Source organism: Ranitomeya imitator, chromosome 5 (genome assembly GCF_032444005.1).
Source record: "Ranitomeya imitator isolate aRanImi1 chromosome 5, aRanImi1.pri, whole genome shotgun sequence".
In the NCBI taxonomy this organism is placed as follows: domain Eukaryota; kingdom Metazoa; phylum Chordata; class Amphibia; order Anura; family Dendrobatidae; genus Ranitomeya; species Ranitomeya imitator.
In genome coordinates this window covers 493,952,597-493,977,481 of record NC_091286.1, presented here as the reverse complement: position 1 = coordinate 493,977,481, position 24,885 = coordinate 493,952,597, and the positions used below count along the sequence as shown (strand labels likewise).

At 44.0% G+C, this 24,885-nt stretch overlaps 1 protein-coding gene across 1 annotated transcript in view; it reads right to left on the bottom strand.

Moving 5' to 3' along the window:
* PPM1L (protein phosphatase, Mg2+/Mn2+ dependent 1L) overlaps positions 1-24,034 on the bottom strand; it is a 290,444-nt gene extending 266,410 nt beyond the window's left edge. Inside the window, exon 1 of the mRNA XM_069727408.1 lies at positions 23,178-24,034. Coding sequence (XP_069583509.1) covers positions 23,178-23,576 — 399 coding nt within the window. The 5' untranslated portion in view covers positions 23,577-24,034. The remainder of the gene's footprint in view (positions 1-23,177) is intronic.
* Between the last annotated feature and the right edge of the window lie 851 nt (positions 24,035-24,885).

Below are 24,885 nucleotides of genomic sequence, written 5' to 3'. Positions count from 1 at the left end.
GCGGATTTGATCCTGATATTATTGGACTTCATGCTGAGGCATAATACATTCATCTTTAACGGGAAAATCTACCTCCAACACCAAGGAACAGCTATGGGGGCATCATGTGCCCCTTCATACGCCAATTTATTTCTAGGCGCATGGGAGAGAAAGAAATTAATGGAATATGACATCATTGAGATGAAAAGAGTCCATAATTGGATGCGATATATAGATGATGTGTTTTTGTGTGGGAAGACTCTGAGGAAGAATTGGGATGTTTGATGCAGAAACTTAATGATAATAATCGTAATATAGATCTTACTTTTAAATCTGGCAGGAGCCTGGAATTTCTCGATATATGGATTGAGGTTTCAGCAACTGGACTTTAAACACTGATGTCTACAGGAAGCCCACTGCTACAAACTCTTACCTTAGGGCGGACTCCTCACATCCGTTAAGTACTATTCGGGGAATTCCAATTGGTCAATTTCTTCGAATGAAGAAAATTTGTTCTGATCATGAATCTTTTGAGAGACAATGTGTGGACTTGACCGCTAGGTTTGAAGAAAGAGGATATTTTAAGAAGATGATTCGGAGGGGCTACAATAGAGTTAAACGAATATCAAGAAATTAATTGTTGTATGGTGGTCATGGGAACAAACTGGAGAAAGAGGATAATAAACAGGTACGGTTCATATCTACATTTAATTCTCAATGGCAACCTCTGGTAGACATTACAAGGAGGCACTGGAAGGTTTTCCTTTCGGATCCTGTTTTATAACAGGTTTTACCTCAAACTCCCCAATGTGTGGCAAAATGTTCTGCCAACCTCAAAGACCTTCTAGTCCACAGTCATTATGACCCCCCAAAAACAACTCTCCCTTTGGCACAAGGTTTTTTCCCGTGTGGTTTGTGTAAGGCGTGTGCTAATTTGGTTAAGGGGAAAACCTTCAAAAATTTCGATGGGTCACGGATATATGAGATCCGTTAATACCTTACATGCACCTCTAAGGCTGTTATATACCACGCAGAATGTCCTTGCGGAAAGGTCTACATAGGGCTTACCACGCGCGAATAAAAAGTCCTTGTGAGAGAGCATGTTTTGGATATTGAAAAAGCTCAGACCATAAAGGATGACACCCAATTAAAGACATTACCCCGTCATTTCAAGAAATATCATGACTGTAATCCTCGAGGCCTTAAGGTTAAAGCAAATGACCAGTTGGATCTTGGTTCGCGTGGTGGTGATATCGGAAAGAGTCTGGCTAGGCTCGAGTGTCGTTGGATATATCGCCTGGGGACGATTAGTCCCTCAGGTTTCAATGAGACAATGGGCTTTTCAGCGTTTCTATAATGATGCATATATTTTATGGGTGGGTGGTATCCGGTTACTTTATGTTTTTAATTGTTCATTTTTTAATATGTTTCTTTTGTTTTTAGTTACTTATCTATAAATCTTGTGGGAAGGAGGTCTTGCAGATATTGGCATCTTCTGTGATGGATGGATTTGGACTTGTCCGGATACTGATGTATAGCAGATGAAATTATTAGTATATTTATATAATGATATATGTTTTGGTTGTCTATGCACTGTCACTTTATAACTTTGATGCTGTTTATATTAGAACTTTTATGTGTTTTTGTTTTTTTATGTGGGGGCACAGTTACTTTAAGGCTATAAAAATATAATTTAAATAATTATATTTCAAAAAAACTTTTTAATTTCACAACAAATATTTTTAATAGTATATTATTATATCTGTAGATGTATTTATTGATATGCACAATTATTGAGCCCCTATGTATGGGGGTATTTATTTATTTATTCATTAATTTATGTGGAGTTGTTTTTTCACTCGTGTTTTAAGTGGATATGAAATAATATGGTTGTTTTTGTATAATGTTCTCATGGTCACTTTACATTATTGATATTAATTTCATTGGCCTAATAGTAAGAATCACTTTTATACTAATAGTGGCGTGAGGGTTCATCAGGACACATTATAAATTATTCTGATCATGGCGTCATGGCTTGCGTGCCATGGAGCGTTGCCAGGGAAGCATCCGTATGGGGAAGCGGGCATGTGCGCGATGCGCGAATAATGGCTGAGGTAGACCTCCTCTTCCGATAGGCGCCGATTGGTGGTGCGGTGTACTTAAACCAGGCTGCCGCTCACCCTGACACGCCCCCGGAAGAAGCTGGCGGCTAAACGTACGTTGGGGTGAGTGGATGCCGAACGGTTGCACGAGTGCGGAATTTGGTAAGCACATAACAGTTTTCTGGCATCAGTAAAAAAACATATATACGGTACGTACTATCTTATGTGTCTTGTGATCATTTTGACATATATGGGGACTCTTATTTGATCTGCCGTCTATTGATGGTAATGCTTGTATGGCTCTTCCCATGGTGGATATGGAATTAAGATATTGTTATTAGCCTTATAGGGCAGGATTGGGGGCCATATATATAGTGATATTCACATGAGTCTTGAGGTATTTCTCTTTAATATACCGCATTCTATTTTCTTATACTGTACTTGTATGTTTTCTATGTCAGATGTAAAATTAGTATTTATAGCTGGGACTATCTAATTACCTGTATTTGTTGGTCTATGTGATTAACTGTTCGGTGTCTATTAACAGTATATTTGCGTTTTTATTTTGTTTTTATGCAATATTGTAATAAAAGTTAATTGTTATTTTCTTTGTGGGATCTCTTCATATTTCCACTTCCTATGGAATAGTATGGAAAATTGGCTTGTATCATTTTAAATTTAGGACTGACCAAGGTTTTCTAAAATACATACAAAAATAAAAAGATAATTGAGTGAAGGGTTTGGAAAATTGCTTAGACTTGTCAAGAACGAGACCTATTTTTTCCCCATATACAATTGTACAGTGGGTGGCAATTAACACTTAATGCTTTTTACGCATTTTGCTTCACTGGAGACTGGAAAATAGCTAAAATAATCATTCGTTTCAAAATCAGATGTGGATTTTCTTCGCTCTGAGAAGACCTACTGTGGTCCTACACGGCTATTTATGGTGACTAACCAGTTTACAGCTAGAAAATAGCTTGTCAACAACACAGAAGCCAATAAATGACATCAATTATACAGCTGCCTACGATAACCATCCACCTCCATGGTCATTGACAACCATTAATGAGACACTAAAACAGCAGATGTTGTAAAGGCTCTGGGGCCTCCACACCCCATGAGGACCACAGCATGTCAACAGCAAATCTGGCGTGTACTTACAAGAGGATTTGAGACTGAATCAGAATTCTTCTGAGGATGTACCACCCAAGGAATGGCCCCAAGGCCATACAATGTGAATAATCCATGGTCTTTCTATGTAGATTTTGAGGGAAGAATGGATATGCTCATTATTTCCACAGCTTGGACAACTATAGCTCTAGATCTTTTCTGGAGAATGTAAATGTGGTATGAAATGCCCCATTAACTTGCAATGGATGAAGAATGTCAGCGAATCTGATGAGGAATAAGGCACAGAAAATCCTCGAAAAATATTTAGAATTGAGAGTCCTCAGTGGTTGATACCTTTTAATGGCTAAATGCAAAGATGGTAACAAATTGCAAGCTTTCGAGACTACTCTGGTCCCTTCATCAGGTATAGACTAATACAAATTCTGAAGAATCACATATGTATGCACAATACAGCCCAGAAATAAAGCCATAGATAAGATAGGTGACGAGAAGCAGAACTACCATTATGTAAGAGTGATAAACAGTTGTGTCCATTATCTAGGGCATAATTTCTGGGCTGTATTGTGCATAAATATGTGATTCTCCAGAATTTGTATTAGTCTATACCTGATGAAGGGACCAGAGTAGTCTCGAAAGCTTGCAATTTGTTACCATCTTTTCAGTTAGCCATTAAGGCTATGTGCACACGTCAGGATTTCTTGCAGAAATTTTCCTGACAAAAACCGGACATTTCTGCCAGAAATCCGCATGCGTTATTTCATGCGTTTTTGACGCGTTTTTTTACCAAATGCATAGAATAGCGGGAAAAACGCAGAAAATCCACAAAATTAATGAGCATGCTGCTTTTTTTTACCGTGATGCGTTTTTTTCACGGAAAAAAACGCATCATGTGCACAAAACATGCAGAATGCATTCTAAATGATAAGATGCATAATGTATGCGTTTTTATAGCGTTTTTATCACGGAAAAACGCGAAAAAACCTGAACATGTGCACGTAGCCTAAAAAGTATCAACCACTGAGGACTCTCAATTCTTAATATTTTTCTAACATGGTAGAAAGCTAACACGGTACAAAGATATATATCTTTCCTACATCAAATCCTAAACATATGCAGAGAGCCTAATAATTCATCAATATTCTGAGTGACAAACCTACACCAACATTAATCAACAACATAATGAAGTGGTAAGAGAGATTCCCAGACAAGAAAATGGGAAGGGATCTGTACAGTAACATTATCTTACGGTCCATTAATACTGAAATCGTATCTTCTGCAATAGGGACAGACATATGAAGAGTGAATATCGGAAGAGCACAATTGCTATCTTTATTGTACAAGTTGTATATTGTGAATTGTCATTTTATAACAGTTTCTAAGGATAAACTGAGGGTGAAGGCCCTTTAGGACAATCCTATTTCTTCCCATAAACAAGTGCCCTTTGTTCTGCTCTCATTATGGCCCCGTATATAAAAATGCATGGGGGCAGAACAGTTGTTAATATGTTTGTCCTGTTCCCATACAGTGTGCGTGTTGTCAGCTGCACATTGAGATTGAGTAATGGTCTGCCAAAAAGGGTGAATTGAAGGCCCACGTGAACGATCTAATCAACCATTAAACTAGTGTTTTGCTCATTCTCCGGCTAATCTTAAGGTAAGTTTACAAGGCCCGATGATCGGGAACAAGTGAAAACACTATAATTAATTTTATCACAAAACATACAAGTTATAAATGAAGAATAAAGTGTCATGACTCATCAAACAGTACTGTCTCAGGTTTCAACTCCAATATAAGAAATTCCTTCGACCCTGTACACATTTGGCTTCAGAGCGTTGGGCATTCCAGCGTCTGACAGGAAGGTAAGAAGTAACGGTGTTGAACGCACTGTTCTTGCCAAGTACTGAAACCCTGAAAGAGCACGGTGAGGTCCATGGCCGGAATCAAGCAAATCAATCCCAGCTATGAGATGGCCTAAATCTCAGCTACAATTTATTCTGATTTTCTGGCAAACGTTATATAGGTTTTATTTTAGTGGCAGTTCGTCCCAAGGCAAAATGTTTTCACCATTACCCTTTGTGCCAAATTGTGTGACTTCTCGACGCCAGAAAACTGGCAACGAGGAATTATACATTTCCCTCATAGAATTCTGTTCCAATTTACAAGCATCTACTCGGAAATGGGCCTGGCATAGCCGTCAGAGCTGTTTTGTAATTAGAAATCTGTCCAACAAGGACTAAATCTGGCCATCCCCATTAGGCAGCCGTTGGCTGAACAGTCATTCGGCAGACAACTATGTCTCCCGATTCCCCCATACTCGGCGGAGTATTCATGCATTTTTAGAATGGAGAGAAGATAAAGCGGCCTTCAGAAACCTCTGGCAGCAACTTATCTTCCCCCCCCCCAAAAAAAAGTTTCAGGTACTGAAAATCCAATTGCCCTAGCTTTTCCTCAACCTCTGTCGGAGTGAGCTAGAAAGCCCCCATACTAATCAGACGGATGACATTCATCTAATGTAGATGGGGACCTTTAGTGACTTTATACTATCACATAACATTACATATGCCACAATATACTGTAATAAATCTTCACGCTAGTAGGTATGCCTTTCCAATAGTCTTATTAGTAATCTTTATTCTTATGTAGAAGATGAGAACCATAAATAACACAAAATTGATCACTAAATGTTATAGGACAAGCATAAAATGGGTATTGATGTGAGACATTCTTTATCTTCTATTTAGCAGGGCAATTTCACCATAGCGTCTTCCACCGTTTGCGGGAATGGAGTGTCAGTCTGCCATTAATTGGGTCGGCTGAGAACAAGGCATACACATCTGTTGGAGTGAAAGCTCTATTACATTATCACGTCATGCAGATAAAACCAAATCAAATGGATGGAGACAAATGTCGTCTTCGATATCGTGTAAATCCTGGTGATCGAGGCTGAATTACAAGACTTGTCCAATGCCCAATAAAATCTAACTGCATCTTTGTAGAAATCCGGCCGATCTATATAGGAAAACAGACGAAGCTAGGAAAAGAATTGCAGCACGTGCCACTTACCTGACAACACAAGCAAATGATTCCTCTAAGACAAAAGCGCGGATTCACAAATTGCTATAGGAAGAGGCGGCAGAGTGAAGGCGAAAAGGTGACCACAGACATTACACTTCTAACCAGAACCATTGTTTATCTGGTGAATGATTTCTATCCAATCAATATCGGAAATAATGTCAGCCATGTCTGATCCCTTCGTTATGAAAAAAAAAAATCTTTCATTGAAAGCATATTCACAGACAAACTGTTTAGTACCTGATACTATTGAACACGTATAGCCAAGTTGAACTGATTTAATTACCAATTAGGACTAAATTGTGTATGGCTGAGTAGATGTAATGATCCCTCACCACATGATAGTAACAACCATCAGCAAGTACAAAATGACTGTTCAGACCAAGCACAGCTGCAGTTCAGTGCTCCTTCTCACCTTCCTGTTTTCCATCTGTCTCTACCCTTCTCTCTCTACGGTAAAGTCAGAGCTGTCAATCAAAGAAGACGGCGGAGATAGATAAAAAAAAAACAGGGTTGGAAGGTGCAGTAAACTGTTTTTCCACTGCTATAGTGCACTGATCCTGTGTGATTAGTATGAACAGTCATTTTGTGCTGACAGTCTCCATTTAAAAAATAACAGCAGGCTTGGTCATAATCACACCTAAAAGTGTGGGTCTCAACTTATACTGCCTGGTGCTTAAAGGGGTTGTCTGGCCAAAACCGCTAAGTCTGCAGTCACTCTGTGTGGCTGCAGACTTATGAATCCCCACAAGAGCATGCACTGTGGACTGCGGGGATTCGTCGATTCCCGACCCAGGACCAGACAGGACGTACGAGTTATTACATACTCCTGGCCAGTGGGTGAGGCCTCACTCTCCATACACTTGTATTTAGAGTGGCTGTGCCCTCTAGTCGTACAGGAACACTGGCTGTCCGCGTGACTAGACAGGGCACGGCCTCTGCCTCGGTATAATACAAGTGTATGGAAGAGAGGCCGCGCCCACTGGCCGGGAGTATGTATAACTCATACATCCCCTCCGGTCCCAGGTCTGAAATCGACGAATCCCCGCAGACCATAGTGCATGCTCTGGGGGGATTCATAAGTCTGCAGTCACACAGAGTGTCTGCAGACTTATCTGTTTTGACCAGACAACCCCTTTAAGATTGGCATACATTACATTAAAGCAAGCAACATTTAAAGAGCAGGAAAAGAAAAGTAACTACATACCTATTCTAACATCAACTAGTACAGCTTGTAGGGGGAAACCTCCGTTATACGGCACCTGATGCATTTTCCTTCAAAGACTTACTATATAATGCCCTCTGTTTCCTCTATATAAAATCTAAGGCACATGGGTTACATACGGCCTTGCACATGGGAGCTAAGAGTTACATTGCATAGTATGCTCTGTACAGAAATATATCATTTTGTAAAGATATTAGGGATAAGTCACACTAAGATGACTGAAAACACAAAGCCTCCCATACACAATAGATAGTTAAAAGCCTATTATTGGGTCAACAGCTCTCTCCCCCTGCAGCTCTCTTCTCCCTGCAGCTCTCTCTCCCTGCAGCTCTCTCTCCCTGCAGCTCTCTTCTCCCTGCAGCTCTCTTCTCCCTGCAGCTCTCTCTCCCTGCAGCTCTCTCCCTGCAGCTTTCTTCTCCCTGCAGCTTTCTTCTCCCTGCAGTTCCTTTCTCCCTGCAGCTCTCCTCTCCCAGTAGTTCTCTCTCTCCCTGCAGCTCTCTCTCCCTGCAGCTCTCTTCTCCCTGCAGCTCTCTTCTCCCTGCAGCTTTCTTCTCCCTGCAGCTCTCCTCTCCCTGCAGCTCTATTCTCCCTGCAGTTCTCTCTCTCCCTGCAGCTCTCCTCTCCCTGCAGCTCTATTCTCCCTGCAACTCTCTCTCTCTATTCTCCCATAGACAGCAGCTGGAAGCTCCTGTGATCTCTATGAGAGAGTTGTTGCCAGATTCCTCGGACGGCAGATTACCTCGGTGAGAACAAACTGATCGGCGGTCTGACATCAGACAACTGTGGAAGCCCCCATCCACACTAGACTGTGGGCTACTCTACCTATATCGAAGAGTTAGGATGACGTTAGTTTAAGGCTAAGTTCACATGTGCAGTAATCATCCGTTAGAACGTACCCAGTAAAAATCCATGGACAAAAAAAGTTGGGCAGACATAACTTTTTTGTCTGGCAGAAAAAAAAACAAAGAAAAACTTCAAACTGAATTTTTTTTTTTATATATTGAAGTCTATGGAAAACGGATCCAATAAATAGCTGCCCGTTTTTTCTTTAATTTGAAAAGTATCCATTATTTTGCTAAATGGATCAGTTAACGGATCCATTTTCTATAGACTTCAATGTTGAAAAAAACATTAATTTAAATCACTTTTTTAGCTGGCCAAAAATGTTGTGCCTGCACTTTTTTGCCAGCGGATTGACGCAGGATTCGCTCTAATGGATGATTACCAGACATGTGAACATAGCCTTATATCTATGGCCTGAACACCAACCTAATATTACATACTAGGAAAATAACAGGCCTCCACGGTATATGTATGCAAATTTTGCTCATAGTCCTGAGTCAAAAATCAAGAAAAGAAGTCATTGACGCCAAGGTTTACTTGTTTAAAACCTGGAAAGTAAACTTGTATTTAGCTGCAGCAAATGGACATGTCTCCTTGAATATTCTGTGACAACGCGGTCCACTGACAATTATAGACATGTGACTGGACACATGAATTATAATAGGTACATGTTCCAGATGATTAGATGAGGCCTTAAGGAGACGCTGTCTCTCCTTGTTGAGCTGGTCAGTTGGTCCAGAGAGTCTTATGGGCCTCGTATTCCTCCCTGACATCCACATGTTCTTCATACATCGTCTAGATCACATCACAGAGAGCAAGACTGAAAACACCTTCCCTCTATGAACCACCACCAGAATTGCTCCCAACTACGGCATATACAGTTAGGTCCATATATATTTGGACAGAGACAATATTTTTCTAATTTTGGTTATAGACATTACCACAATGAATTTTAAACAAAACAATTCAGATGCAGTTGAAGTACAGACTTTCAGCTTTCATTTGAGGGTATCCACATTAAAACTGGATGAAGGGTTTAGGAGTTTCAGCTCCTTAATATGTGCCACCCTGTTTTTAAAGGGGCCAAAAGTAATTGGACAGATTCAATAATTTTAAATAAAATGTTAATTTTTAGTACTTGGTTGAAAACCCTTTGTTGGCAATGACGGCCTGAAGTCTTGAACTCATGGACATCACCAGACGCTGTGTTTCCTCCTTTTTGATGCTCTGCCAGGCCTACACTGCGGAAGTTTTCAGTTGCTGTTTGTTTGTGGGCCTTTCTGTCTGATGTTTAGTCTTTAACAAGTGAAATGCACGCTCAATTGGGTTGAGATCAGGTGACTGACTTGGCCATTCCAGAATATTCCACTTCTTTGCTTTAATAAACTCCTGGGTTGCTTTGGCTTTATGTTTTGGGTCATTGTCCATCTGTAGTATGAAACAATGACCAATCAGTTTGGCTGCATTTGGCTGGATCTGAGCACACAGTATGGCGGCTCTGAATACCTCAGAATTAATTCGGCTGCTCCTGTCCTGTGTCACATCATCAATAAACACTAGTGACCCAGTGCCACTGGCAGCCATGCATGCCCAAGCCATCACACTGCCTCCGCCGTGTATTACAGATGATGTGGTATGCTTTGGATCATGAGCTGTACCACGCCTTCGCCATGCTTTTCTCTTTCCATCATTCTGGTAGAGGTTGATCTTGTTTTCATCTGTCCAAAGAATGTTATTCCAGAACTGTGCTGGCTTGTTTAGATTTTTTTTTAGCAAAGTCCAGTCTAGCCTTTTTATTCTTGATGCTTATGAGTGGCTTGCACCGTGCAGTGAACCCTCTGTATTTACTTTCATGCAGTCTTCTCTTTATGGTAGATTTGGATATTGATACGCCTACCTCCTGGAGAGTGTTGTTCACTTGATTGGCTGTTGTGAAGGGGTTTCTCTTGGCCATGGAGATTATTCTGCGATCATCCACCACTGTTGTCTTCCATGGGCGCCCAAGTCTTTTTGCATTGATGAGTTCAGCAGTGCTTTCTTTCTTTCTCAGGATGTACCAAATTGTAGATTTTGCCACTCCTAACATTGTCGAAATTTCTCAGATGGGTTTTTTCTGTTTTCGCAGCTTAAGGATGGCTTGTTTCACCTACATGGAGAGCTCCTTTGACCGCATGTTTACTTCACAGCAAAACCTTCCAAATGCAAGCACCACACCTCAAATCAACTCCAGGCCTTTTATCTGCTTAATTGAGAATGGCATAACAAAGGGATTCCCCACACCTGTCCATGAAATAGCCTTGGAGTCAATTGTCCAATTACTTTTGGTCCCTTTAAAAACAGGGTTGCACATGTTAAGGAGCTGAAACTCCTAAACCCTTCATCCAATTTTAATGTGCATACCCTCAAATGAAAGCTGAAAGTCTGAACTTCAACTGCATCTGAATTGTTTTGTTTAAAATTCATTGTGGTAATGTCTATAACCAAAATTAGAAAAATATTGTCTCTGTCCAAATATATATGGACCTAACTGTAAAAGGTTAAACAGCTGGGATCGGAGAAATAGCTCCCGTGCCTGGGCATTCACCATGCAGGACATGCGTTGCATTGTTTCCTAACACAAGGAATTCCATGACTTGTGCGTCATATATGGGGTTACAGTCAAAATTAAAACCTGATCTCCACTAAGTGACCTACGCACGATTATTCAGCGATAATAAAAATGCATAATCACTCATTATCACACACATATATCATCTCCGGAACAGCCCAGTAATTTAGCCGTCACATTAATGTGAAGCCCTGTATCTGGAAGGGCCTGCTGCTGATGAGGGAGATTCTTGGCATCAACAACAACTCTGTGACAAGGTTATTGAGAAGTAGCAGGCGATGGATGGATGCAAAAATGTTCACGTCACTCAAAATCTCTGCGTAAAACTGACATAAGCCTTAAAAATGCAAAGTGTACACAAAGAAACAGCTAGCCATGCTGAAAACTGAGTGACAATGCAAAGTGTTCACCAAGAGACCTAGGACAACTCTGAAGGAGACTGCAGCCTACCTCCTGCCTGGGCTCTGTACCCCGCAGCTTATGGCCATGTTCACAGGACGAAGAAAAGGCTCCAGATTTTCCATTTCAATTTGCAGGCGGAAAATCTGCAGCAAAACATAATAGCGGCAAAGTGGATGAGATTTTAATCCATAATGATGAAAAGTCCAGCTCACTCCCCACCGGGGGCACGGATTACACGGTCTGTGTGTGATAAGAGGACATTAACAAATCCAGCTCCACGATCCAATAAAATGCAATATGGCTTTATTAGGTATTCTGCAATAATATGAACAAGACAATCATGTAGAAATGTTCATACTTATGTAGAGAAAAGGACAGAAAAGAGCTCCTTGTGTGAATTAACCAAAAACAGAGATTTGGTAAGTGGAGGCTAATTCACTCACCAAGACAGGCCCAACACTCTAACATATGGGTGGCTCCTCTGTAAGGTTGGCGCTATGCCCGCTGCTTACTGGACCTGTATGTGCCAGAACTAGAGACTGAAGAAGGGAGAAAATATCGCGGCTCATGTCAATGATCCAGAGGAGGTAGAAGTTTGAGGCTTCATTAAAACGATGTATTTTGGAGGTATACCTGATTAAGGGGTCTGATCATCTCTGAAAAGTGTAGTTTTAATAAAGCCTCTAACTTCTATCTCCTCTAGATCACTGACATCCTCGGAAGCGCTCACAGGAGCCACAGTCTCTTCTTTCCTTCTTCAGTTCATATTTTTGTGGAATACATCAGTCATCCTGCATTTCATTTGGTCATGGCAGCAGAAGATTCTAACCAATCTCATCCACACGCATCGAAATCTGCACAGTGCTCAGGACCATTCTGTACCCCAAACACCGTCACCGCCAAACCGTCACGTCGTGCAAACAGTGTTAACTTGTAGAACTGACCCAATATCCTTCTCCATAGGGTAGATGTGCACCCAAATGTAAACTGGCACTTCTGCTCCACTGTAATAATATGCTGAAACATCACCATAACCATTATAACCTGGCACTATGCTCCAAGGCTGGAGAGCTTTGATTTTCCAAGAAGTCACAGATGGAAAACCTATCATAATAAAAAAGAAAACAACCCGTTATAATTAGTTCAAGGTGGCCGGGTAAAATAGATATGTTTATTGTACGTGCAGATGCTTTGGATGGCTGCAATCACACCTCCGCCACGCACAAAGCCATGTCCTGCTCGATTTTCCAGGAAGGCATCTTGCCTGATCTCAAGCAGCAGCTGAAGGAAATTTACAGCACTAATGCCAAAGTACAGCAGCAAAAAATAAATCAATGAAGAGCTCTGCAGCTTTCTCCTTGATAAGTAATTTCCAAAGTGAAATCACTGAATGCACTAAAATATTTCCAATGTCAGAAGAGGCACCTGGGTATGAGCAATCACCATGTCCTCTGCGCTCCTCACAGAATGGCAGCAAAGCCTAAAATGTGGGTTGTCGCTGCCTCCGACTATCACTGACACCGCAGAAATCACTGTTCAGACCGTTTGTCCATAAAATACCTGGACGTTATGAATCACAACAGCTAATGGCATCCGACAATGTTGGGGAATATTTTCTCAATGCAAAGCAAGGACTTATATCATTTCTAAAGTTTTCTATTTTTTTGCTCGCACCTGTATGTTATCCTTACATATGTTTCACTTTTAATATTTTTAGATATATTAAAGAGAACCTGACAGTAGATTCATTCGGCCTGAACCACAGGCAGCGCCAATCAATGGTTGCCTCATTGAAAATGCTGCAGTTTCAGAGAACATACCCGAAAACCTGCTGGGCATCACGCGTCTTGGAATACTAGTCAAGGGCCGGACCCCAGCGACGGCTTCTCATCCTACTCCCCTACACTGAAAGGTCTCCCCCCACAGCAGACTTGTCATCCGAGAGACATGATCCCCGCCGGCTTTTCCCCGCAGCTGTAATAATGCGTCCAGTATCTGATTCATGCTTCTAGTGGTTCAAGCAGCATCAATCTACTGCCAGGTTGCCTTTAAAACAGGGCTGTGGAGTCGGTAAGCCAAACGTCCAACTCCTCAATTTCCATGACACCGACTCCACCAAAATGGGCTCCGACTCCACAGCCCTGAATAAGAGCGGTTTGATCGCTTGAAACGCGTCAGTTTTTAAGTTCCCGTGTGTTGTTTTCTTTATTTAATGGATCTTCAATAAAAACTTTCTTATGCTATCCACGGATGGTGGAGCAGAAATTCCTCTTCTATTGGCCTTTAATATAATTACCTGCAATATCTGAAATGATTAAAAAATAGTCCACCCTCCCCTACACCGGCCTATGGTCAGGCGATACAAGCAGGAAATCAGGACTAGAAGGATAAATACAGACTATGCACCGGAGAAAGTTTCTGCTCCTTCTTGGTCATATTCTATTTTTTCTCGAAGATGTAAGATTCCATCATGCTTGATTAGCCTGTCATATGACTCCATGCCTTTATCTACCCCTGCTTTCCTATTAAAAGATCCTATCTATACAGGCCATCATCTTTGAGAAGACCACTGCCTCTCTAGAACGCCATTTCTATCGCAACTTTAGATTTTCAAATCAACGATAATTCACTGTACGTACACTTTAGATTGAAAAACTTCAAAAAGGAATCTGTCAGCAGGTTTTTTCTACAGGATCTGAGAGCAACATCATGTTGGGGCAGAGACCCCGATTACAGTGATGTCACTTACTGAGCTGCTTGGTGCAGTTTTGATACAATCCCTGCTTTCTATGCTCTAGATCAGGGGTCCCCAACTCCAGTCCTCAAGGCCCACCAACAGGTCATGTTTTCAGGATTTCCTTTGCATTGCACAGGTGATGCAATTATTACCTGGGCAAGACTAAGGAAATCCTGAAAACATGACCTGTTGGTGGGCCTTGAGGACTGGAGTTGGGGACCTCTGCTCTAGATGTAGCAGTGCTGTGAATGCTGAGCTCTTTATACCTCTACAATGCCAGAAATCTGCCAATCGTTGGTGGGGGTGTGCTTACACACATTAGCTGGACACCTTGTCCTGTAGTGATGATCTCCTGCTGATAAAACACTGATTGTACTGAAACTACAGCAAGCTGTGGAGCAAGTGACCTAGGCTCTCTGCCCCTATATAGTGTCATGGAATCTGTCGGCAGATTTTTGATATTTAGAGCAGCATAACGCTATTCTAAATAACAAAAAACCTGCTGACGGATTCTTTTTTTTCGAGATTATGCATGTAAAGTAGTATTATCTGATCATGAACACTGGTGCAGAAAAAGTGATAAAACAGCACAGGGATTAATGAGCCATATGGCTGCCCCATGGCTTGTTCCTTTTATTCCCAATTTTTCTTAGTGCTAATGATTAACCCTGAACAAATTACATGACGCTCAAGCTCAATGTAAAGCTGTCATACTAGAAAAATGAGAACGGCCCATATAACCCAGAATTGTCTACTCCCAATGACCCACGAGCCAGTTCTTCACTATAAACACCTGTAACCTGACAACTGTCTGATATGCGGCTTGTTTTTGTCCCATCTTTGCATTCAGTGATGAGCGGGTAGAAGGTCTTATAGTAATAATTGCGGCTCGCTGTTCCGATAAGTGAGTCTACAGCCCTGGTAAACAACGGAGCATTGGAAATGACACGCTGATGCCTGACATCTATGAAATCCTGGATTCAGTCGCCGGTCTGCCCGGCAGAACGATTGTAATACGCTCCCAGAACAATGTATCAATTATAGCTTAGTGAGATGATCTCAGCACTTTCTAGGTGTCTTTTGTAATAAGAATTTATAAAGTGATTTAATATAAAAGTCGCCTGTGATAAACCCATGAACGTCAGACAATCCTCAATACCATCGCCGTTGGATCATGGGGCTAATGGCCGCTTATATGTGGGGCTTTAGGGAGCTTTTGTTTGCAGTGGGATCCACGGCAGACCCTCAGGTTTCTGCTTCGCAGTTTCATTGCTACAATTCCACGTGTGGAAAATACGCATGTGGCTACCTGCTGTGGCGTGGAAAAAGAAACGGCTTCGATAAGTGGCGCGTAACTTTCTTTTTCTGCAACATAAATTAAAATTCCACAGGGCAGCTGTATGAAACATGATGGCGACTTGTGGGCAGATGATAGAGCAAAATATACAATGAACCCCCCATGTACGACATCTTCTATCTGAAAATAAAGAAAAGGATGTGAAAGAAATGCTGCCAAGTAGTGATGAGAATGGTGGAGTATGATCCTCCGGAAAGAAACGTCCTGGTCATCTATACACACAGGCTACATGCCCCTCTCGCTATGGAGCCCACCCAATGAAAGGATGACAAGAAGCAGACAGCAACCAGGGAGACCCCAATATCCTAATGGGCTTTACAATATTAGCAGGCTGCCATCCAATGGGGGCTGGAATAGGCATAGCTAGATGGAAGCACCCCATGACTGCAGTTGGCTAGGGGAGGGTTTCCAGGAGGGGTCATAGGACGGACAGGGATTGGTGGAGGTTATGAAGGGGGGTTATAGGGGGCGGGCCTAGGGACTAGTTTGGGGGGGGGGGGGGTAAAAAGTGCAGGAATAACGCCATTTTCAAAAAGAATCTGGAGAGTGAAGACCCACCCTCCCCTATTTCTGGTTGTTAGTAGGTTGGAGTAATGTGTGGGGAATTTTATTTACAAATATCCTTTATGGGGTTGTTTATTGTGCATATATATATATATATATATATATATATATATAAATTTGTTTACGAGTGTAGCAGCGTAAAAAATTTACGTGGATGATGGTTGTTTTTAGTAGATGGAGTAGAGCAGTACTTGATCACTGTGGCTAGGTTGGCGGTTGGCGGGTTCTTGGAGTTGACGCTGATTAGTCGGGGAAGGAATTGTGAGTAAATTCTGGACAGTTAAAATGAGGTGGGGTTGATCTGGCATTCGGCTATGGGCTCTGGACGGGGTCATACCCGGGGAGCTTTTGGTTGTAGTCTTCCCTGAACGGGTTGTTTGGCGCCCTCGAGCTGGTGGTTTACGGCTGAGGGTACCGTAACATAGTGGTTGAAGTTTGTTGGTTATTGCTAAATAAAAGCCAGATCTTTTAGCTCCAAGAACCCTCCCCTCATTTTAGAGATTATATCAATAATTGCTTTGTATTTGTTATTGTTTGTTAATAAACTGGCTGCTGTGGCCAATATTATCCAAAGAACTGATGAATTATGTTTTATTTTCAAGGGGTGTAATGGTCTACGCGGGTTGGGGTCAGAAAGGGGGCAGTTGCAAGGTAAGAAACCCGTATTTGCCATACGCGGTCATGTAAATAACCGCCCATCACATGGACACATCTGCCATTACTATTGTCTACACAAAAGCAAATATTGGGGCATCAGAAGACAATTTATTTCTACACTTTGTAAATATACATCTAACCTGAGTCTCTTCTTCCAGTTCATATAGGCAGAAACTCTAAACCCTAGCAGTCTTAGTGTGAACTGAGCCAGCAGACAGTGAGCACCACTGCTATTTATTACAGTCTGTTCTAGGTGCATCACATGGAATTCTATACATAACCAATGATTTTGGATGTTGGTGTCTAATATTGGTCTTTGCAAGAGTTATCAGATTTTGGGTTAATGTGTTGCTTTCCTTTTTCACAGTCTATATCACATTTTGGGGAAAAAAAAATTGTGAGAACTATTGAAGTCTACCTGTTAGGACAATTACATGTCTACCTGCTAGGACCATTACATGTCTACCTGTTAGGACCATTACATGTCTACCTGCTAGGACCATTACATGTCTACCTGCTAGGACCATTACATGTCTACCTGTTAGGACCATTACATGTCTACCTGTTAGGACCATTACATGTCTACCTGTTAGGACCATTACATGTCTACCTGCTAGGACCATTACATGTCTACCTGCTAGGACCATTACATGTCTACCTGCTAGGACCCTTACATGTCTACCTGCTAGGACCCTTACATGTCTACCTGTTAGGACCATTACATGTCTACCTGCTAGGACCATTACATGTCTACCTGCTAGGACCATTGCATGTCTACCTGCTAGGACCATTACATGTGTACCTGCTAGGACCATTACATGTCTACCTGCTAGGACCATTACATGTCTACCTGCTAGGTCCAATACATGTCTACCTGCTAGGACCAATATATGTCTGCCTGTTAGGACCATTACATGTCTACCTGTTAGGACCATTACATGTCTACCTGTTAGGACCATTACATGTCTACCTGTTAGGACCATTACATGTCTACCTGTTAGGTCCATTACAGGTCTACCTGTTAGGACCATTACATGTCTACCTGCTAGGTCCAATACATGTCTACCTGTTAGGACCATTACATGTCTACCTGCTAGGACCATTACATGTCTACCTGCTAGGACCATTACATGTCTACCTGCTAGGACCCTTACATGTCTACCTGCTAGGACCCTTACATGTCTACCTGCTAGGACCATTACATGTCTACCTGCTAGGACCATTACATGTCTACCTGTTAGGACAATTACATGTCTACCTGTTAGGACCATTACATGTCTACCTGCTAGGACCATTACATGTCTACCTGCTAGGACCATTACATGTCTACCTGCTAGGACCATTACATGTCTACCTGCTAGGACCCTTACATGTCTACCTGCTAGGACCATTACATGTCTACCTGCTAGGACCCTTACATGTCTACCTGCTAGGACCATTACATGTCTACCTGCTAGGACCATTACATGTCTACTTGCTAGGACCATTACATGTCTACCTGCTAGGACCATTACATGTCTACCTGCTAGGACCATTACATGTCTACCTGCTAGGACCATTACATGTCTACCTGCTAGGACCATTAGATGTCTACCTGCTAGGACCATTACATGTCTACCTGCTAGGACCATTACATGTCTACCTGCTAGGACCATTACATGTCTACCTGCTGGTACCATTACATGTCTACCTGCTAGGACCATTAGATGTCTACCTGCTAGGACCATTACATGTCTACCTGCTAGGACCATTACATGTCTACCTGCTAGGACCATTACATGTCTACCTGCTAGGACCATTACATGTCTACCTGCTAGGACCATTAGATGTCTACCTGCTAGGACCATTACATGTCTACCTGCTAGGACCATTACATGTCTACCTGCTAGGACCATTACATGTCTACCTGCTAGGACCATTACATGTCTACCTGCTAGGACCATTACATGTCTACCTGTTAGGACCATTACATGTCTACCTGTTAGGACCATTACATGTCTACCTGCTAGGACCATTACATGTCTACCTGCTAGGACCATTACATGTCTACCTGTTAGGACCATTACATGTCTACCTGTTAGGACCATTACATGTCTACCTGTTAGGACCATTACATGTCTACCTGTTAGGACCATTACATGTCTACCTGTTAGGACCATTACATGTCTACCTGCTAGGACCATTACATGTCGACCTGTTAGGACCATTACATGTCGACCTGTTAGGACCATTACATGTCTACCTGTTAGGACCATTACATGTCTACCTGTTAGGACCATTACATGTCTACCTGTTAGGACCATTACATGTCTACCTGCTAGGACCATTACATGTCGACCTGTTAGGACCATTACATGTCTACCTGCTAGGACCATTACATGTCGACCTGTTAGGACCATTACATGTCGACCTGTTAGGACCATTACATGTCTACCTGTTAGGACCATTACATGTCTACCTGTTAGGACCATTACATGTCTACCTGTTAGGACCATTACATGTCTACCTGCTAGGACCATTACATGTCGACCTGTTAGGACCATTATATGTCTACCTGTTAGGACCATTATATGTCTACCTGTTCTTTTCCAGCCTCATTATTGGTGTTGTTGATCCATTAAATGAATTGGAAATAGTTAGTAAGAAAAAAAATGGCATCAATTTGCACAAAAAAACTGAAGTATTGTATGCATGCCTAACTTATGATGTGTCCTAGACACTTTTTACCAGTCACTAGACCGTTTCATTAGGTAATAATGGCATACATAAGAGCAGTGTGACCTATGCACTATTTCTGAAGGGATACATAATAGACAACCAAGAGGTGGCCAACATCTCTAGCCAGGTGGCCCAAATATCAGTATTTTTGCTGGTCTGGTCTAACTTTAGTACAGTAATGACAAATACTTACTTGTGACCGTCTAATAATAGCTGCTTATAACCACAAAAGACGACCTTTAGAGCTGGTGGTAGATTTCTAATAAATGGAGCACTTTGTTGATATATGTGGTGTGTCCTGGATGCCATTCTGGACTATAACACATTGTGTCATACAAGGGCACAGTGATCTAACAGTCCTCACAGATCTCTGGCATTTGTCCCAGTGCAGGGTACCACACTGTAACCCCAATATCTTACCATGCACAGCACAGTGCCCAGGTTATAGTTATGCACCCTAGTCTCTAGGGTGACTGTTTCTAAGCATCTAGTAACACACAGTCTCAGATCCCATGCTGTTCCAGAGATATGGGCAGGTGGGACATTCTCAGAGTTTTAAGCATGCGAGTCTTGGGCATGTAGTTGTGGCCTGCTGGGACATCATCTGGCATAGATATGTAGTTGTGAAAAGGTTGGACAGCCTCAGAGTCATGAATATGTGACACATATAGTCATGGGCATGGGGTTCTGTGCATGCGAGACATCCTCAGAGTCATAAGTATGTAGTCACGGGCATGTGGGACATCCTCTGACACAGAAATATAGTTGTGAGCAGGTGGGACATACTCCGTCCGTGACATAGGCATTTGGTATATTTTTGCAGTCATGTGCATTTGTGACATCCTCAGTCATAGGAATGTAGATGTGATCAAGTGAGACATCCTCAGTCATGGGCAAAAGGAGCATGTAGTCATGGGCATGTGGTACATTTTCAGAGTCATGGGCATGCGACATCCTTAGTCATGGTGTGTAGTCTTAGGCATGTAGGACATCATTAGCCATGGGTATGTAGGACATCCTCAATCATAAGAATGTAATAATGAGCAGGTGGGACTTCCTCAATCATGGCCATGTAGTTGTGGGCAGGTGGGACCTCCTCAATAATGGGCATGTAGTTGTGGGCAGGTGGCTCATCCTCAATCATGGGTATGTAGTTGTGAGCAGGTGGGACCTCCTCAATCATGTGCATGTAGTTGTGAGCAGGTGGGACTCCCTCAATCATGGGCATGTAGTTGTGAGCAGGTGGCTCATTCTCAGAGCCATGGGCATGTAGTTGTGGGCATGTGGAACCTCCTCAATCATGGGCATGTAGTTGTGGACATGTGGGACCTCCTCAATAATGGGCATGTAGTTGTGGGCATGTGGGACCTCCTCAATAATGGGCATGTAATTGTGAGCAGGTGGCTCATCCTCAATCATGGGCACGTAATTGAGAGCAGGTGGGACCTCCTCAATCATGAGCATGTAGTTGTGAGCAGGTGGGACCCCCTCAATCATGGCCATGTAGTTGTGAGCAGGTGAGACCTCCTCAATCATGGGCATGTAGTTGTGAGCAGGTGGGACCCCCTCAATCATGGCCATGTAGTTGTGAGCAGGTGGGACCTCCTCAATCATGGGCATGTAGTTGTGAGCAGGTGGGACCCCCTCAATCATGGCCATGTAGTTGTGAGCAGGTGAGACCTCCTCAATCATGGGCATGTAGTTGTGAGCAGGTGGGACCCCCTCAATCATGGCCATGTAGTTGTGAGCAGGTGGGACCTCCTCAATCATGGGCATGTAGTTGTGGACATGTGGGACCTCCTCAATCATGGGCATGTAGTTGTGAGCAGGTGGGACCTCCTCAATCATGGGCATGTAGTTGTGAGCATGTGGGACCTCCTCAATCATGGGCATGTATTTGTGAGCAGGTGGCACATTCTCAGAGTCATGGGCATGTAGTTATGGGCATGTGGGACCTCCTCAATCATGGGCATGTAGTTGTAAGCAGGCGGGACCTCCTCTATCATGGGCATGTAGTTGTGGGCAGGTGGCTCAATCTCAGAGTCATGGGCATGTAGTTGTGAGCAGGTGGGACCTCCTCAATCATGGACATGTATTTGTGAGCAGGTGGCACATTCTCAGAGTCATGGGCATGTAGTTATGGGCATGTGGGACCTCCTCAATCATGGGCATGTAGTTGTGAGCAAGTGGGACCTCCTCAATCATGGGCATGTAGTTGTGAGCATGTGGGACCTCCTCAATCATGGGCATGTATTTGTGAGCAGGTGGCACATTCTCAGAGTCATGGGCATGTAGTTATGGGCATGTGGGACCTCCTCAATCATGGGCATGTAGTTGTAAGCAGGCGGGACCTCCTCTATCATGGGCATGTAGTTGTGGGCAGGTGGCTCAATCTCAGAGTCATGGGCATGTAGTTGTGAGCAGGTGGGACCTCCTCAATCATGGACATGTATTTGTGAGCAGGTGGCACATTCTCAGAGTCATGGGCATGTAGTTATGGGCATGTGGGACCTCCTCAATCATGGGCATGTAGTTGTGTGCAGGCGGGACCTCCTCAATCATGGCCATGTAGTTGTGGACATGTGGAGGATCTCCTCTATCATGGGCATGTAGTTGTGGACATGTGGCACATTCTCAGAGCCGTGGCCATGTAATCGTGGACATGTGGAGGATCTCCTCTATCATGGGCATGTAGTTGTGGACATGTGGCACATTCTCAGAGCCGTGGCCATGTAATCGTGGACATGTGGAGGATCTCCTCTATCATGGGCATGTATTTGTGAGCAGGTGGCACATTCTCAGAGTCATGGGCATGTAGTTATGGGCATGTGGGACCTCCTCAATCATGGGCATGTAGTTGTGAGCAAGTGGGACCTCCTCAATCATGGGCATGTAGTTGTGAGCATGTGGGACCTCCTCAATCATGGGCATGTATTTGTGAGCAGGTGGCACATTCTCAGAGTCATGGGCATGTAGTTATGGGCATGTGGGACCTCCTCAATCATGGGCATGTAGTTGTAAGCAGGCGGGACCTCCTCTATCATGGGCATGTAGTTGTGGGCAGGTGGCTCAATCTCAGAGTCATGGGCATGTAGTTGTGAGCAGGTGGGACCTCCTCAATCATGGACATGTATTTGTGAGCAGGTGGCACATTCTCAGAGTCATGGGCATGTAGTTATGGGCATGTGGGACCTCCTCAATCATGGGCATGTAGTTGTGTGCAGGCGGGACCTCCTCAATCATGGCCATGTAGTTGTGGACATGTGGAGGATCTCCTCTATCATGGGCATGTAGTTGTGGACATGTGGCACATTCTCAGAGCCGTGGCCATGTAATCGTGGACATGTGGAGGATCTCCTCTATCATGGGCATGTAGTTGTGGACATGTGGCACATTCTCAGAGCCGTGGCCATGTAATCGTGGACATGTGGAGGATCTCCTCTATCATGGGCATGTAGTTGTGGACATGTGGCACATTCTCAGAGCCGTGGCCATGTAATCGTGGACATGTGGAGGATCTCCTCTATCATGGGCATGTAGTTGTGTGCAGGCGGGACCTCCTCAATCATGGCCATGTAGTTGTGGACATGTGTTGGATCTCCTCTATCATGGGCATGTAGTTGTGGACATGTGGCACATTCTCAGAGCCGTGGCCATGTAATCGTGGACATGTGGAGGACCTCCTCTATCATGGGCATGTAGTTGTGGACATGTGGCACATTCTCAGAGCCATGGCCATGTAGTCGTGCACATGTGGAGGACCTCCTGGTGCCACCTACCTCTCCTCCGTGACCATCGAAGATGCCGAAGATGGAGGGGTGGCTCTTGTTGAGCAGGTCGGTGATGATCTCGAAGCGGTCCTCCATGTGATCCCTCCGGCCCTGGATGGAGTACACGGCCACATTGTGACTCTTGAACTCCCAGGTCTTGGAGAACTCTGCCTCCAGGACGTCCAGCCCCCCGAGGCGGTCATTCTGCATGATCTCGGCCACCTTGCCCTTCACCATCTGCACGGCGTCCCGGCTGGACTTCACGATGGTCTTCACCTCATCCGTGTGGAAGAAGTAGCTCCAGAGCGCCAGGCTGATGCACAGCAGGAACAGGGTCTCCGGCCGGAGTAAGAAGTAGCGCATGATCCTGCCCAGCAGAGACAGCAGAGTCATGGTATCCTCTATCATGGATGTCCTGGAGGAGAGCAATCAGTGCATGGCAGTGTGACCCCGGCCCGAACTCCTCCCCGGGAGGGGGCACCGAGGACAAAGCGGGGCGCAGTGACTGGCGGCGGCGGGGCCGGGGGGACGCGGCTGCTCCGTGCAGGCTGCTCCGGACTCTCCGGCTCTGTCCCTTCAGCACCTTGCAGCGCTGTCATAAGGTGCAGACACCGGCTGTTCTGTGCGGCTCCCCCACAGGACTCTCCCACACACGGAGGGGGCGAGCTGCACTTCAGTCACTTGTGTCTTCTCGGTGAGATCTGTGTGCTTCACATTTATCACAGGGAGCCGCATCTGTACTATTCAGTGATGTTTCTTCTGCTGTGAGGAGACCATACCTCAGCGACGAGAGCTGGAAAAACAGGCTCAAGAAAAAGCTCCCCCTACATTACAGTGAGCAGATGGTACAGTCCACCACGAGCAGCAACACTGCAAGCGAGGAGGGACAGAAATAAGCAGATGGGAGGGGGCTGCGCTGCTGCTGTGACTGTCGGCTGCTGTGACTGTCGGCAGCGTGAAGCCCGGGCTCAGGGAGCTGCACCTCAGGCTCAGAGCACCAGCCAGAAGATCTCCTGCCTGCAGCTACAAGAACATGGAGGCTCCACTGTGCGGGCCTGAGCGCCAAACATGCAACTTCCAAACTGGAGGGGTGCGATGTATGAGAAGAACACACCTAATAATAATCATCTTTATATAGCGCTAACATATTCCGCAGCGCTTTCCAGTTTGCACACATTATCATCGCTGTCCCCATTGGGGCTCACAATATAAATTCCCTATCAGTATGTCTTTGTAATGTGGGAGGAAGCCCACGCAAACACAGAGAGAACATACAAACTCCTTGCAGATGTTGTCCTTGGTGGGGTTTGAACCCAGGACTCCAGCGCTGCAAAGCAACAGTGCTTACCACTGCGCCACAGCAGCTAAGAGCACAAGCTAGGAGAGAATCTCCTAAATCCTAAAGCTACAAAAGGATAAAGGACCTCCTGAAGAACTTAAGACGCAGGGTAGAACCTAAGGGTAGGGGGTCCGCCAGCACCAATTTCACCAGGATGTGCGCCCTTGCATGCACATTCAGGTGAAATGTACTGCGGTGCACAAGCCCACTGGGTCCATGCATTGTAATGCACAACATCAGCCAATCAGAAGCCGGCGGCTGACTTGCAAGTGACACGTGGCGTATGGTAGTGACGTCATGTGCTGCCTATGCCAACACCTTGAAGTCAGATGCGAGCTGCAAACAGGACACCGCGTGGTATGGGAGCAGGGGAAGGCG